General features: G+C 31.9%; 1 protein-coding gene, 1 long non-coding RNA gene and 1 pseudogene across 3 annotated transcripts; 1 reads left to right on the plus strand and 2 right to left on the minus strand.

Annotated features, from left to right (window-relative positions):
- Positions 1 to 1,900: 1,900 nt before the first annotated feature.
- LOC146917302 (uncharacterized) lies at positions 1,901 to 7,358 on the plus strand (annotated as a pseudogene). The gene is made up of 3 exons (XR_015015551.1): positions 1,901 to 3,283; positions 4,795 to 4,941; positions 6,592 to 7,358. The product of XR_015015551.1 is annotated as an uncharacterized LOC146917302 (transcript).
- A 1,607-nt stretch (positions 7,359 to 8,965) lies between these two features.
- LOC146917303 (putative F-box protein At3g22650) lies at positions 8,966 to 17,073 on the minus strand. The gene is made up of 2 exons (XM_085717230.1): positions 15,952 to 17,073; positions 8,966 to 9,085 (listed from the first exon to the last, which is right to left on the minus strand). Exons 1-2 carry the CDS (start codon positions 17,059 to 17,061, stop codon positions 8,966 to 8,968), a joined length of 1,230 nt encoding a protein of 409 aa, XP_085573356.1. The 5' UTR covers positions 17,062 to 17,073.
- Positions 10,228 to 12,549, minus strand: LOC146917304 (uncharacterized). The gene is made up of 3 exons (XR_015015550.1): positions 12,370 to 12,549; positions 11,517 to 11,618; positions 10,228 to 10,709 (listed from the first exon to the last, which is right to left on the minus strand). It is a non-coding gene; the product is annotated as an uncharacterized LOC146917304 (long non-coding RNA).
- Positions 17,074 to 17,137: the final 64 nt, after the last annotated feature.

Here is a 17,137-nt window from a genome sequence, read left to right on the forward strand (position 1 = left end):
CAATTGGAGCTCTCTTCATTGATTGCGACTCATCCCTCGAAATTGTGTGGAAGGTACTCACTAATTTATCACTTAATAAAATATATTTAAAAATCGATCAAAAATGTATTTTTATGAAAGAAATTGTACAATTTCATGTTTATATGATTTTATATGGATACCACCTATAAGTAAAACGTGATTGTTTTAAATATCCACTATGCATTATCTTAGAAGTGATTTTAAGACCTCATATATATATATTATGAAAGTCTTTCTTGTTTCTCAGTTGTGCGATATGAGTCTCAACTCTCAAGAGTTCCGATCATTGCTCCAATTAATATTTAATAAAACCATTGCTCCAATTAGGTATACAATATATGATATAGATAGATACATTATATGGTAAAAGAAGTAGGAGAAATGCAATACTAGTGTTCTTAAGTAATAGTTTAGATATGTTGTTATAAGTTAGTTGTATATATAAAGTATTCTTTTAACATGTATCTAAAGCAAATTTTGATGGGATACTCTATTGAATCACTAAATAGTAGTTCAAAGAATAGTTCGAATGGTTTATATGGATAACCTTGGAGATGGTTTATTGCCAGGAAATTAGGGGATCCATGTTTATGTTACGAATGGTTTTCGAACCCTCTTCTTTGTCTTAGTTCTTATGTAGGTTGTTTGTTTTTTGTTGGGCAATAGCCCTTATAATTTTCCCGATTTATGGATTAAATACTTTTGTACTTCTCTCATTATATAATAAATCTTGATTTAAAAAAAAATAGTTCAAGGAATATTTCCATGGGATAATATGTAGAACCACCAAGTACTAGTTCAAAGACTAGTTCTTCATCTACTAGTAGTACATAAAATATTTTATTGCTCTCACGTAGTCAAAATTATCTAATATACTAATAATATAATTTTATGTACATATATATAAATAGCAAAACTTAAGAATTGCCAAGACATAAAGCAGTGTGTGTGTGTGTGTGAAATCTTTAAATTGCATAGGATCATAGGTGTGTGTGTGAAATCTTTAAATTGCATAGGGTCATAGACATATAATGATATGATATTTTCTCCTATTTTTTATTAGATATGTATTCTTTTTGCCTCTTCTCTTTTTTTTTTAGAGGATTTTTGCATTTTCTCTTATGTTTTATAATTTTAGTAGTACTTTACATATATATAACATAGTATATATTTTTTAGATTTAACATTTTATTTTGTTATATTCATTAACTCAAATTTTTTTTTTTCTTTTTAAAAAAATTTCTTGGCCAGGTTTTCAGAAAACTACTTGAACCTATAATCGAACCAGACACCGTTGAGAAGCATCCCGTCACAGAGCTGCATGAAGTTTGTCGGAAGAAAAAATTTAATTTACAATTCGTAGACTTGAACCTATAATTGATTTTAGGCTTAATTACTGATGTGGTCCCTTAAGTTATTTGTTGGTTACATTTTAGTCCTATAAGTTATTAATGTTACAATTTAGTCCTTTAAAGTCATCTTCCGTCAACCAAATAAATCTCCACCATCAAAACCGTGAACCCAAATGTCTAAAGTGGATAGACATTGCAAGTTGTCACCGTTCACATATGCATATTTAACGTTTTGGCAAAAGATTGATTGTGAGGATTTATTTGGCTAACAAATACTAACTTAAGGGACCAAATTGTAACGTTAATAACTTATAGGACCAAAATGTAACCAACAAATAACTTAAGGGACCAAACCATTAATTAAGCCTTGATTTTATTTTTCTAAGGGATCAAACGAATCATCTCAAAGATTAAAATAATTCACTCTAATATTAATCAAAGAGTACAGTTGGAGAAAATAAAACTAACACTTGTTTTGTGACAAACAATTATTAATTTATGAGACAGAGTGAATGATAATTCCATGTCAAAACAAAAAATCAATCCAAAATAGTAAAAAAGAAAAGCATATTTACTGGCATAGAGAAAGAGATAAGGAATAATCTCCCATAACCATTTTGAGTGTTGGGTCAAATACCCTTCATGGATTGTACCAGAGAGCTTTGGTTCCATTTTAGTGAAGGCAAAAAACAAAAACAGTTAGCTTGACAGACACCTTTGTTTGTATAATCCTACCACTTGTTTGTCTTGTCCCCCACAATCTTGTTGCAGGCAGACTGCTCCTTCTCCTGTAACAATTCGTACCAATAGCCGTTTCTGCAGGAACTGCATTCATCTGTATGGTTTTGATATTGTACCAGCAATACTAGTCCAACACTACAAACCAAGAAGTAATAAAAATCATTGGTTCAGTTTTCAATATTTAACAGATAGTGTTGGACAATCATTTTCTAACAAAAAAAATGCCAAGGGAATTGTTTTTGACAGTGGTTGATATTTTTACTGAGGTGGTTTAATTTTGTACAATTATAAAAACTCTCCATCGTGAACTCCATTACTTGTCTTGTATATACACTACTCCCTCACATCACAATTTGCCATCTCCTTTACTTTCTCTTATTTTCCTCTCTCTTTTAACCACACACCATGGAAATTCAAACCCACAAAGATCAAGAAGAAGAACTTCTTCACTTAACCACACCACAAAATCATACCATGGACACCATGGAAATTCAAGCACACAAAGAGGTAGAAGAAGAAGAAGAAGAAGAAGAAGCACTTCTCCTCCAAACATGTGCACTCAAAATAGATGAGAAAGAAGAACACTCTCCCAAGCTAGAAAAAAAAGTGCACATGAAGGAAAGTGATTTTCCGCCTCCTTCACCACCGCCACCGCTGCATGAAGTGGAAGTGATTCCCCACACCATGGAAGCTCAAGTTGACAAAGAAGAAGCACTCATCATCCAAACATGCGCACTGAAAATAGACGACAAAGAAGAACACTCTCCAAAGCAAGGACAAGAAGGAGAAGAACACATGAAGGAAAATGAGAATGATGCGGAGACAAAAGAAAATGATTCTCCACCACCTCCTCCACCTCCACCACCACCACCACCGCTGCATGAAGTGGAAGCCATTCTTGAATACGAATTCAAGAACAAACTATTACTAGAAGAGGCTTTCACTCATCGTACTTATGGTGCTGAGAATGGCTTATCTTATGAGCGTTTGGAATATTTAGGTAATTCAGTTCTTAACCTAATGATAACAAAGGAACAGTTTCATGCATATCCAACTCTAGCACCAGGTGACTTGACCCGTTTACGGACACTGAAAAGCTTGCACGTGTGGCCATTAAACATGGTCTACATTGTTATTTGCGCCACAAAAAGCCACTACTTGGAGACCAAGTAAGTTCTCTCTCTCATATTGGTTACTTGGTCAAACTATTTTTACTTGTAGAAAAATAAACTAGCCAATGGTGACACCAAATTTTTAATATAACTTTGCTTAGTTTCAAGATTTAATCTAATCATGGCTTAGTTACAATCTGAAACAGAAACTATTCTTACAATAAATATTAGAGAAATGTTCAAACATTTACACAAAAGATATACTATATGGTAATTGTACAGAAATAAGTAAAATGTGATGATTAATATTTAGAATATATTATTGAAAAAACCTGTATTTCATCAAAAATAACTTTATCAGTTTTTTTCATTCATGTGTAAATAACTATTTTTTTTTCTCATTTTATGTTGTAAAAGAACTGGAAAAAAGAGTGGGTATGATTAACTGATGAACAAAATTATATAAGGATTGTCTTCTGTTGTAAGGACCCAATTATTTTTTATTTATTGTATAATAGTTGCTTTTATTTTTTCTCAATAATCAAATTATAAGAATGGTCACATGGTGGTCGTATACCATATATGACCATGCACCTTATTTTTCCTTAATGGTGACTTTAGCTAGCAGTTGGAGAAATATTTATGTTTCTTCTTCGTATTAATTCAAATGACCGCTTCCATATTCACCATAAATTAATAAAAAAATCACTGTTCTCATTACCTCATTTTATATATTACTTTTCATTTTTTGTCAAGTACTTTATTGGATAGAAATTTATCTCTTAACGTAAATAAGTGGGATGATCGAGATTCGAACTCGGCCTATGTATATATTTCTTAAAATGCATTTGACAATATATTTTTACTTCAGGGTTATTTCAGTGCTATTTATGTGTATGACAATTTTAAGTTTGAAATATATCGTTCTTTACTGTTATTTTAGTGCTACCTACAGGTATGACAATTTTAATTTGATACAATTTTAATTTATTACAATCAATGATTTTTTTATAATTATATAAAATTATTTTATCACTTATTTAATATTTTTAATATTTTTTGTCAGTTTATAAAAATATTATATGAAACAGATTTTAAAAATTAGCTTAGCAAACGAGTTTTCTCATTTTATCATCTCCAACATAGTTTTAGAAAATTGGCTTTCCAAACAAATTTTTTTTTATTCACTTTTTAAAAACAGTTTTTAAAAATAGATTTATAAAACTAATTTTAAAAACTAAAAATCAAAACTGATTCAAACAGCCCCTAAGTTTGTTTTCATTCAATTTGGTTATTCTTATTCAGTTATACATGTTGGGTCAATGATTTCTGGTACTATAGTACTTAGTTGGTCATTCAGCATGCCTTCTCCAATTTTATTTTATTTTTTTTTTACATAAAAATTGAGTTTCCGTTTTATAAAAAGAATTCCATATATTATTATAAGTTGCATTTAACTATGAAGAAAATGCCAAGGATGTGTGTCAAATTGTTTTATTGAACCGTGAAATTTAACAATGAATTGTAACAATGATTTTTTTTCATTTTGGATAAATTTTTTTGTACAGATTCAAGAATTTACTAAAGGGGTAGCTGAATATCCTTTACATTCCAATGGATTGATCGACGTTCCTAAAAGTTTAGCAGATATTGTCGAGTCAACCATTGGTGCGATCTTCGTTGATTGTGGCTCATCGGTCGAAACTGTGTGGAAGGTACTCATTCATGTTACACTTTTTTGGAATATATTTAAAAAAGTCATAAAAAATATATATTTTCTTTTTTGACAAATCAAAAAAATATTTTTATGAAATTATACAAATGCATGTTTATAAGATTTTTTTTAGGGTTAAATATGTTTTTGTTCCCTATAAATATGTCAACTTTTCGTTTTAGTTCCTCTAAACTTCTCCTTCAACATTTAGTCCCTATAAAATTTTCAATCACTACTTTTGGTCTCTATTTTTAATTTAATTTTTGTATTTTTTAATGAAATTATGCAGAAATGTGTATAATATTCTTAAAAAATATCCTAAAAAAATTAGAATTTTTTAACAAAACACAAATTAAATATGAATTTTTAACCTAAAAAAATATATAAATTCATATTAAATTCATGTTTTGTTAAAAAATTCTGAATTTTTTTTTTTGGAGTGACTCTTATAATATTTTGAATTTTCTGGAAAATTTTATTAAATAATATGAATTCTACATGAGTTTATTTTAAAAGAGGGACCAAAGGTGAAGATTGAAAATTTTTTAGGGACTAAAAGTTGAAGGAAAATTTTAGAGGGACTAAAACGAAAAATTGACATATTTATAGGGACCAAAAACATATTTAACATTTTTTTTTATTACGCATGTTTGTATGTTTTTTTTTTTAGTAATGTTTGTATGATTTTATATGGATACCATATCCATAAGTGGGCTTGGAGTGCCTTAAAACGGACTTGCAGTACCTCTCATACTCCCTTAATAAAATTCTCTTTGCTTATAAAAAACTATCTGAAAGTAAAACATTATTGTTTTAAATTTCTTTTACGTATTATCTTAAGACCTCGTATAAATTATATTAGTACAATTGTTATTTCATAAGGACTTAATTACACTTGTTTTTTAACTTCATTAGTTACACTTGATAGTCTTTTTATACATCTCAATTGTTCGATTTGAGTCTCAAGAGTTTCAATCATTGCTCCTGTTGAGTCTACAATATATATAATAGATATATCGATGTCGATCATTCTATTAATATATGGTAAAAAAATAGGAGAAATGCGATGTTTTTTTTTTTTAATAAATGATATATATTATTATAGGTTAATGGTACAAAATAAATTTTTGAAATATGTGTAAAAAGCAGTATCTCTATATGGGATACTCGATAGAACCACTACATAGCTCAACGCCTCAACCATGCATGACTACGATATATTGCCAAAAAGAGCAACTTGTATGTGTATCTTTTTTTTTTTTTTTTTTGACAAATTGTATGTGTATCTATATAAAATGCTTTTTCACTCATGTAACCAAAATTATATAATTCTAATGATGTGATTTTTTATGCCGTTCAAAAGAATAATAATGTGATTTTATGTACATATATTATAATCATAATATATGACAAATAGTAAAGTTTAAGACTTGCATACACATAATAGTAAATAGTACTATAGTAGTATACAATAATATGACATTTTCTCCTCATATTTTCATTATGAATGCAGAAATATTGCATTTTCTCTTATATTTATTTTATTTACATTTATATATAACATAATATAATTTTTTGAAACTAACATTTTATTTTATTTGTTTATATTTATTAATTCTATTTTTTATAATTTTTATTTTCATTTGGATAGGTTTTTAAAAAGTTACTCGAACCAATAATTGATCCCAACACTATTCAAAGGCATCCGAAGGCAGAGCTTCATGAAGTTTGTTTCAAGAAAAGACTCAAGTTACAATTCAGAGATTTGTGGAAGGAGTCTATGAGAGTTGAAGTCCTTATAAATGAGGAGTTTGTTGGAAGTGGTGTATATGGTTCTAAGAAAGAAATTGCACACAATAGGGCAGCAAAAAATGCTTTGGAAAATATGGAAAAAATTATTTGTATAAGTGCATCTACCAACGAAGTTGCTACCAAAGATTTAGATTCCCCTCCTAAGTGCGATGAAAGTTCAGATGCTGCCGAAGATTTAAGTTCCCCACCTAAGTGCAATGGAGGTCCAAATGCTATTAAAGACTTAGATTCCCCTCCTAAGTGCGATGGAAGTCTAAATGTTATCGAAGATTTAGGTTCCTCTCCTAATTGCAATGGAGGTCTAGATGCTACCCAAGATTTAGGTTCCCCACCTAAGTGCAATGGAGGTTCAGATGCTGCCGAAGATTTGGGTTTCCCTATAAGTGCAATGGAGGTTCAAATGCTACCAAAGATTTAGATTCCCTGGCTAAGTGCAATGGAGGTCTAGATTCTACCGAAGATTGATGTTTATGTTAGTGGTTGATTTGGGTATTTATTTGTTTGCTTATCACTTAATAGTGAGTTTATGCAATATGAAAGATTCTTGGGGTGCTCACTAAAGAATTTCTCGTACACTATTCCAAACTAGAACAGAATAATTATATATATTTCTAACTTATTACATATTGCACCTATGTTTTAAAATATTGTTCTTCTGATGTTTTTGAAATGCTATATTTTAATTATTTTTTACATTATGTTTTACATATGTATTCATTAATTTTATTTTTACTCGCATGTCTTTTAATATTTCCTTGCATGTTTTTAAAATCTTATTGGAACCCTATAATGACTGATCTAATTAATAACTACTAATTAAAAGCATCTTCGTATGGAACTCTATAAAGTTTTTCATAAGAAAATTTAATGAGAAGGCACATCCAAGTTGCACACAAAATCTGCAGTATTCAGAAAAATTCTGCACAAACATAGTCAGACACGCCAATCCCACCCAAATACCGAAATGCTAAAATTCTCCTCGGCTGATTGTATTCACTGAAAGCTCAACATGAACCACTCTTGTTAGAATTTAGAATCAAAGGTTCTAACTGAAACCGCAAACCAATCGGCAACAACTTGGTACATAAGGTAAAATATGTTAAACACAACCCTGCACTTTGATCCGAAACTGGCGTGCATCTTTAACAGAGAACAAGAACTATGAATAAACAATAAGAAATTATTTACGGTTTCAATCCACACCCACCAATACAATATGACTAGGAATTAAAGTTCATCCTTCTTTTTCTACAATTATTCATAGTTGGAAGCCTATTTTGAAATATCCTATGTTAAATGATTCACAATCTTCCATTAATTCACAAAATCATACACAAAAGTTGTTACTTGGAACACAAGCAAGTGAAGAAGAGAAGATGCGTGAAGCTTGAATAGATGTAGGTCTATGATAGGTCCATTATTGCTTTAATGTATCATGATTTTGGCACCCCTTGTAAAATCAACAACTATATGATAATGATTTGCACAAAACCAATTTGCATATGACAGAATTACAACAACAGTGCAGTAGCAGCAGTAATGAAACACAAAAAATATGCTTTAACAGAAACTTAGAAGTATGCAGTAACACACGCAGTCGCATAATAAAAAATAACATAGAAACAGACGCTGAGTTTATTTCCGATGACATTCATGGTCCTCTCAAGTTCTCTGCTCTCTCAAGGATGGCGAATTCAAATAACTCTTAAGTAATAATTCCACTCTTCCTTTTTATCGATTACTACTTCAATTTCAATTAGGTCTTTATATAATTATAACAAGAATTACTATCTCATATACCAACTAAAATAAAAACCACTTAAATTTGCGAATATAAAGATAATCAACTTTCAAAATAAAATTGATGATAAAGTAAAGGGGAATTAGTCACTTTAGTCCCTGAATCGGAAGTGATTCGTCACTTTAGTCCCTGAATGCAGATAAATTGCAAAATAGTCCCTGAATGTAGACTTTATTAGTCAATTTAGTCCATGAATGCAAACTTCGTTAGTCAATTTAGTCCCTGAATGTAGACTCCGTTAGTCACTTTAGTCCCTGAAATTGACCATGCAGGGACTGTTTTGCAATTTCTCTTTATTCAGGGACTAAAGTGACGAATCCTCTCCCATTCAGGGACTAAAGTGACTAATTCCCCTAAAGTAAAATCCTAATAAACACCATCAAAAATCTAAGGTAAAAATATGAAAAACTAATTAATGATTTATTCCTCCAATTGAGAGAAGACTTTCCTTGTAAATTGCAATATCATAAAAGTTTGTTCCTTTAACACCAAGTTCTTCAGTCTTCTGGGTACATAAATCAAAACATACTAGCTGACAATCTTTTTTTTCAAAGAATATATCACCATTTTTCCCTGCTCCAATACAACGCTTAACATCACGTAATGGTCCAACAACAAAGAGTTTAGTCCATGATTCTTTTACGCCATGTTCGCCCAAAATTGAGATGTGAAAAGTAGTTTTACGAAAATGCCATGAGATCGAAGCAATGGATCCATTTAACAGCACTAAGCGTCTTTCAACAATTATCAAACGAACGCTGGTATCTATGATTGAAGGTATGTCTAAAGGTATAGGTGTTGTAAGAAGTATCTCATTGTTCAAGTTAAACGATGCCAACAAATATTCATAAGAATTTTCAATTTTAGCCCACCAATGACATATTCCATCGATGCACAATGGACCATATGGTGCATCAGGATGCCAACAAGGCATATTCATATCAAGTTTCCTCCAAGAATTACACCTTAGGCTATAAATCTCCCATAAGGGTTCATAGGATAATTAATGAAACAAAATAGTGGGATATTGAGAAGATGCTGTGCAAAATAAATATGACAAATAGTACATGATATTAAACCAATGCACAACTTACTCACTCATGAACATGTCTTGCGCTTTTCTCAATATAAAAAAGAAACACTACAAGAAATGTTGCATTTTGCCAGGGGCAGAAGCCCTGGCAAAATGCTAAAAGCCTTGGCAAATGGACGTTTGCCAGGGGTTTTGCCAGGAGCAGAATCACTAGCAAATCCGCTCATCGCAAATTGTTCTGCCAGGGGTTTAGCTCCTGGCAAAATGCGCTCCTGGCACAAGCCCTGGCTCAACCCCTGGCAAGTTGTGTCTGCATGATTGCAGGCTTTTATGACACATTCTGGACAATGCAGGCTTTTGCAGACTGTGTTAACATCACATCGGTCATTTTCAAAACATGTCAGGGACTTTGCCAGGGGTAAACCCCTGGCAAATTGTGTACGATTTTTCATTTAAAAATACGTTTTATTTTTGTTAAAAAAATCAAAATATTAAAATTTAATTATTAAAATAATTGTAAAAAAGAATTTAAATTTTTTTCAAAAAATAATTAAAACGTTTTTAAATTGTTTTTTATTTCTTTTTTTAAAAATTGTTTTAATAATTAAAATTATTGGCAATTAAAATAATTTAAAAAAAAATTAAAAGTAGTTAACAATGCAAATTAAAGTAACACTACACACCATAAGTATCAAATAGGTAGAAATTGTACCGGGAAGTATAAGAAACTTCCCCAAATACTACAAAACTAGAAATTAAATAGATAAGGGGTCCAACTTCAATCCTCCTCATCATCCACATCATCCTCCTCATCTCTATCAACCAGATAAGGCTCAACATTGGGACTTAAAACTGGCGCTCTAGTGTGCGAGGGATCTTGAGCATGTGCTTGCCTAAACTGAGCCAGCTGCTCCTCATATGATCTTTGGCGGTTAAGCAACTCTTGCACAACGGCCGCTTGACTCGCCATCTGCTGCGTGAACTGCACTTGTTTCAATCTATGAATAAGCTCCCGCATTTATGGCGTCAGCTCAGGCTGCTGGGAGGATCATTCACCATGATTGAGCGTAAGTCTAAGGGTTGATGCAACACTACCCTTCTGTAATGGAATCTCCATTAATTACTGATATATGCAACAAATCCAATTATTTTCAGCAACAAATCCAATTATTTTCAGCAAGAAATCTCATAACATTAAACAATTATTTACACCGCATCTCATACAAAATGAAAGATATTGCCAATTTGATTCTGTTACAATCACTGATATATGCAACAAATCCAATTTCAAGCGAATATGGAAATGACAGAATAACTTTAGTCTGTAATTTGTACTTAACATTTTCAGCAAAAAAAAATTACGTAAAAGAGTGTAATCAATGGAAAGCATTTCAATTTAATTTGTAATTTGTACATCACATTATCAGCAAAAACAATTAGGTACGTGAGTGTGGTAAATGGGAAGCATTTCAATTTACCCTGAAATTATAACATTCAATCTACAAGTCTTCATAGTGTATTAAAGAGTCAGTTGAAGAAAGCTCAAAAATACATGAATCTTTTAGTTAAAAGCTCAAACATACCACAAAAGCATATCCAACAATTTTCCAAACACACTACCTTCACACATACCTTCACACATATTTTCCTGTCACTTATAAGACCCCACCCGATAGGTAAGAGTTAGTGAAAGCCACAAGTTTCAGTTACAAAACTTAAAATTGAACAGGAGTCACATATCATAAACACATTCTTCGGGGTCTACCAAGAAAATAAAACACACAAGGTGACCAAATATTCTCATTACAAGGAACAGAGTAATCAGAATGCTCTTTCACTATTGCAAATTTGCTCTTTGACACATAAACATTACATGTACAGAATAATAACATTAAGGCCTAAAATGTGACATATAATTATTAAAGATTACCTGCACTCTCCTAGCACGCTCATCGCAGTATTGGCCGGACTTATTTTTGTGCGTTTCGTCGTGAAGCTCGTTAATAAACGGATCCCGACGTAACCTCCTAGCCTATTTGTCACAAGAAATAAAATTATGAATTAATTAAACATTAAAATTTATGGTCAAATGCATAAATTTAGTAGTATTGATTTAAACTAAAGAAGAAAAAAAAATTAGCTCACAAAATTTCAGAGTACCTCACAAACACAATAAACTTCTACCTCACAGACTATACGGCATAGAAATTTAACATGAACCATATATTCAAACGTGATTGTTGAACACAAAACATAACACGGTGATCAGGAGAATAACAAGAAAATGCAGTAAAATGTATTGTTCAAAATTAGTGTAATCATAATAATCGGATAAAAATTACCAATGCACCATCATCAAATGATGCAGTAAAATGCATTGTTCATAAAATTTTTAGACAAGAACTCAACACAGAAAAAAAAAACGCATCAAATTAAAAGTTTGCATCACCAACTTATACCTCTACCTCACAAACACCATAAACTTCCCAAAATATCAAATTCCAACTATTACATTTGAGAACCGTAAACAGGATGAATGATTGCAGAAAAAATCTAGTGTGTGAACCTATTACATTTGAGAACAATGAAGATACATCTAAAACTAACCCTAATTCAACAAACAATATAAAATCAAAGTTAAAATCAACAAACAATATAACCCTAATTCGACACTATCAATATAAAATCAACAAACAAAATACTACATCCTAATTCAATTTCAACTTACCAATTTTAGTAACCAAACCCTAAAAATTAAAATCAATTTCAATTTATGTACTGACCTAAAAGAGAAGAAGAGAGGAGATGGTAATGTACTGTCCGACTGAGAGAGATGAGAAAGCTAACCGTCTGAGAGAGGACAGAACTGATGGACGGTGGTGGTGGTGGATCGGAAAACAACCCTATGAGAGAGAACTGAGAACGCGTTTTGCCAAAGGAAAGAAAATGGAAAGGAAAGGAAAACTAACCTATATATATACTAGAAATAAAAATGAGTTATGGGCTGGGCTAATAATATAAAAACATTGGGCCTGAGCTGGTGTGGCTATTGCCACACCTTGCTCTGCTCAGGTCCGCCCCTGAATACAACAATACACTAATTATAATAATACAACAATATATTAATTATAATCCTAAAACACTTTTATTGAATTGATCCCCTTCATCCAGATCCCCTTCAATATTGGGCTCTTCGAAACCAACATCATCCTTATCATTTTCATCTTCATTAGGAGTTAACAAAACAGCGGGATCAACATGATCCCCTTCAACTTGTGCATCACGCCAACCTGTAACCGACTCAACTTCAATTATCTCATTAACATTTGAAATTTCATCAATTTGATCAACTTTATCAATTGGTTCTTCAGTCTCAATGCGACCCCTTGGTTTTGTTTTGATTGCAACGGACCACCCTCATTTGCGTGGTTGAGTTGGGGGATAAGGAACATAGTACACTTGCCTAACATTATGTGCCATGATAAACGGATCATACACATTATACTTTTTGTCCACTCGAATGTCAACATTGTGGCTTATTTTGTTCATTTTTGTCCACCTAGGCGAGGGATCAAACCAGTCACAATAAAATAACACCACTTTATCCTGATTGTAAAATAACTCGTAAACATGTTTGATCACGCCATAGAAGTCACATCCAACAACATCTCTGTAATATCATCCACGCCTTTATCAGCAACACTATAATTTGCCTTATGAGCTAAAAGTCTGACACACATTGATAACTTTGATTGCGTGCACCCTTCAAACAGCGGGACATTACATTCACTCAACAACTGATAAAATCTCTGGGCTTGCTCATTTAGGGGTTGTTCGCCTTGTTCATCTTCAACATATAAAATCGATTCTGGTTTATACTTATTGATTTAAAATATTTTTAATTCTAATTTATACTCATTTAGGGGTTGTTCGCCTTGTTCATCCTCAGTTTTATACTTATTGATTTAAAATATTTTTAATTCTAATTACTTATAATAAAATCAATTTTATACTTATTCATTTAAATTAATTTTTTAATTCTATTTACTTATAATAACATCAGTTTAATACTTATTACACCAATAAATTTAAAATTTTAATAAATAACATATTTTTTAATTAAACTTTAAAAAAAATACGGTTTTAAATAATAAAAACATTATTTATAAAAAAAATCGATTCTGGTTTTTTCTTTTTTTTAACATATATATCAAATAAAAAGAAATTAATAGATCTAATAAAAAAAAACTAATAGATCTATTAAAAAAACACATATTCAACATACATTTAAAAAAAACATATATTCAAGATGATCTAGACAAAAACAAACATATATTCAACATGCATTAATACTTCACCAAAAAATAACATGCATATTTATTATTAAATACAACAACATATATAAAATTATATGCCAATATAAAAAAATAAAATAGAAGCATAAAAATGTAGGTGTAGTGATTTACCAAAGTGAAAGAAATTAGTGTTGTTGAAGAAGAGAGTGTTTTGTGGAGAGTAGTTTTTGGTGGTTCATGTTGTCTGTTAAGAATTGAAAAATTTTTCACCAAGTATTGCGACTGAAATGAGAGGGAACGATGCTATTGTATATATGCAATTTGCCAGGGGTTATCCGAGGGTCTTGCCCCTAGCAAACCGCCACAGAGTCCAACAGCTCCTTAGTCAATTCTTAGCAGCGCTACAATACAGGCTATTCACGTAGCCTTTGCAGGCTTTGTTGACAAATTTGCAGGCTTTGCAATTTGCCAGGGGTTTTTGGTGGCACAACCCCTGGCAAAGTGTTGTACCTTCCTGCTTTTTCTGACCACACAAGAATCTTTTCTGCTCCATACATTTTGCCACGACTTTTGTGAGGGGTTGCCCCTGGCAAATTTGCCAGGAGTTTTCCCTGGCATAGCTCCTGGCAAATTTGCCAGGAGTTCTTGCTCCTGGCATTGTTCCCTGGCAATATGCAAGATTTCTTGTAGTGAAATCAACTCTACTACTATGTTAGCATTTTGTTTTCTTTAATTGGATCATTCCTTGTTATCTTGCACATCAATCACTCGATCATCTTGCTCCGAGGATTTCAAAAATAACTTGAACTTTTCATCGGCCAAACATACACTTCCAACTCCTCGCTATTATAAAGGTTTTCTTAGCTCTTAGATTAATTAATATCTTAGAATTGACCATTGTTTGCGTCTTTACGAAGATGTAGTGAGTTGCTCTATCAGACAGACCTTATTTATACATTATACATGATGACTTTGATGCATTAATCCAGTCTTTCACAAATTAATGATGACATCTATTATCGCTCCCAAAATGAATAGTTTCTATGCTACCACATTTTTTTACTACTACGCGAAATATTATAATCACCAATTTTGTAAATTTTAAAGATATTTAGATCCTTGTTCCGGCCCTACTTTCCATAGTAAATTATGCACGAATAAACATTATTGTAACACCAGTATTTGTGCACAACCAGCAAAACCAAATTTGTAATTATGCAGAAATTGTATAAAACCATATTTACATTTCTTCCAGCAATGCACACAACAACAGTGCGGAATTCAATAAAAAAATTATGCACCAACAAAGAATGTAAAACAGATTAGAATGTGACAGCAATAATGCACGCAACAACATATGCACAAAACCAATTTGCATATGACATAATTGCAACGACAGTGCAGTAGCAGTAGTAACAGAACACAAAAACTACGCTGCAAAAGAAACGCGGAAGTGCAGTAACAGAGTATGCAAAAACACATGCAGTCGCAGAATACTGTAGAAAACAAAAACAGACCAGAGTTTACTTCTTCAATTTCAATTAGGTTATTACTACATATTTGTAGACATTGATGTCCTTTCAGATGCAATTGCAATGTATCTCCTGTCTTCAATCAAATTCCACAGAAGCATTTATATTATCTTTCAGTTTCTGACCTTAACTGGTAACTATATATTAGTCAAGGACTTGTTCATCCATTTTCATTTTCATCAGTATGATTCTAGCAATTGAGAAACAAACCACATCAGCTTGCAAATATAAAGAGAAACAACTTTCAATTTAAAATTGAAAATAAAGCAATAATATTCATAGTTATCAAATGGATTCTTAATTTTTCATATCTTTGATAATATTTATGATAAGGGTGATTGACCAACCACTTTTTATTAAACAAGGTAAAATCCTAATGAAGACAATTATAAATCTCTAAAGTAAAAAAATGAAAAACCAATTAATGACTTATTCCCCCAATCAAGAGACGGCTTTCCTTGTAAATTGAAATATGATAAAAAGTTGTTCCTTCAACACCAAGTTCTTTAGTCTTCTCGGTACTTAAATCAAAAGAGACTAGTTGACCATCTTTTTTTTGAAAGAATATATCACCATTCTTCCCTGCTCCAATACAACTCTTAACATCAAGCAATGGTCCAACAACAAAGAGTTTAGTCCATGATTCTTTTACGCCAAGTTCACCCAAAATTGAGATGTGAAAAGTAGTTTTACTAAAATGCCATGAGATCGAAGCAATGGATCCGTTTAACACCACTAAGCGTCTTTCAACAATTATCAAACGAACGCTGGTATCTATGATTGAAGGTATGTCTAAAGGTATAGGTGTTGTAATAAGTATCTCATTGTTCAAGTTAAATGATGTCAACAAATATTCATTACAATTTTCAATTTTAGCCCACCAATGACATATTCCATCGACGCACAATGGACCATATGGTGCATAAGGATTCCAACAAGGCATATTCATATCAAGTTTCCTCCAAGAATTACACCTTAGGCTATAAATCTCCCATAAGGGTTCATAGGATATTTCACCCCATAGCACATCTTCCTTCTGCACATTGAGAAGTCGAAGTTTCGACTCGCTAATTCTCTCAAATTGTATATACCTAATAATCTTAAAGTCGTCTTTAATATGGTTGTAACCAAACCCGTAAACATCATTTGAAGCTCCCCGATAAGGTGGTACAGACCGAGCGGGGCTGGGAGGAATGGCCTTGAACTCATGTGTAGCTGGGTTCCACAATATAAGTGTGCCTTCCTCTCCCTCTTTAAGAAGAATAATTCCGGTAAAAGCAGCACAACCTAAAAAATGGAAGATAGGGTTTTCCTCTTGAAATGGATTTGGAGATTGTAATTTGAGTCGATTCTCATATCTTTCACCAGATAGTAAATGGTATGAGTCAAGATGAGTGTAATTACGTGAATGATTACTATATAGGATGAGGGATGTATCATGGTAGCAAGGTTGAGGAGTAGATAGGAAATTATTGCGGAATTTGTTCATGAAATGAGAGTTTTCAAACAAGAGAGACCATGTTTTGTTTACGCACCCAAATCGTTTTAAAGATTTCAAAGGAAGTTTTGAGAGAATAGAGAATACAAGATCATTGGGTATGTGATTTCTAACCTTTCTTTTGCTTCCAGAATTTGCCATCGAAAGCATTAGCAAATGAGATCTGAGATAGTGTGATCCAAATTTGTTTACGTTTGGTGGTTTGGTTTGAGAAAGTTCAGTAGTT

Source organism: Medicago sativa, chromosome 6 (genome assembly GCF_051527215.1).
Source record: "Medicago sativa cultivar Bolivia chromosome 6, Bolivia_mono, whole genome shotgun sequence".
NCBI classification, from domain to species: Eukaryota; Viridiplantae; Streptophyta; class Magnoliopsida; order Fabales; family Fabaceae; genus Medicago; species Medicago sativa.

Excerpts from the sequence above, each read along its gene's own strand:
- LOC146917303 (XM_085717230.1), bottom strand. The coding sequence starts at position 17,061 with ATGCTTTCGATGGCAAATTCTGGAAGCAAAAGAAAGGTTAGAAATCAC. Across the intron at positions 9,086-15,951 it reads AAAAAAAAGATGGTCAACTA|CTAGTATGTTTTGATTTATG; the intron begins GTCTCTTTTGAT and ends AAAGATTGTCAG.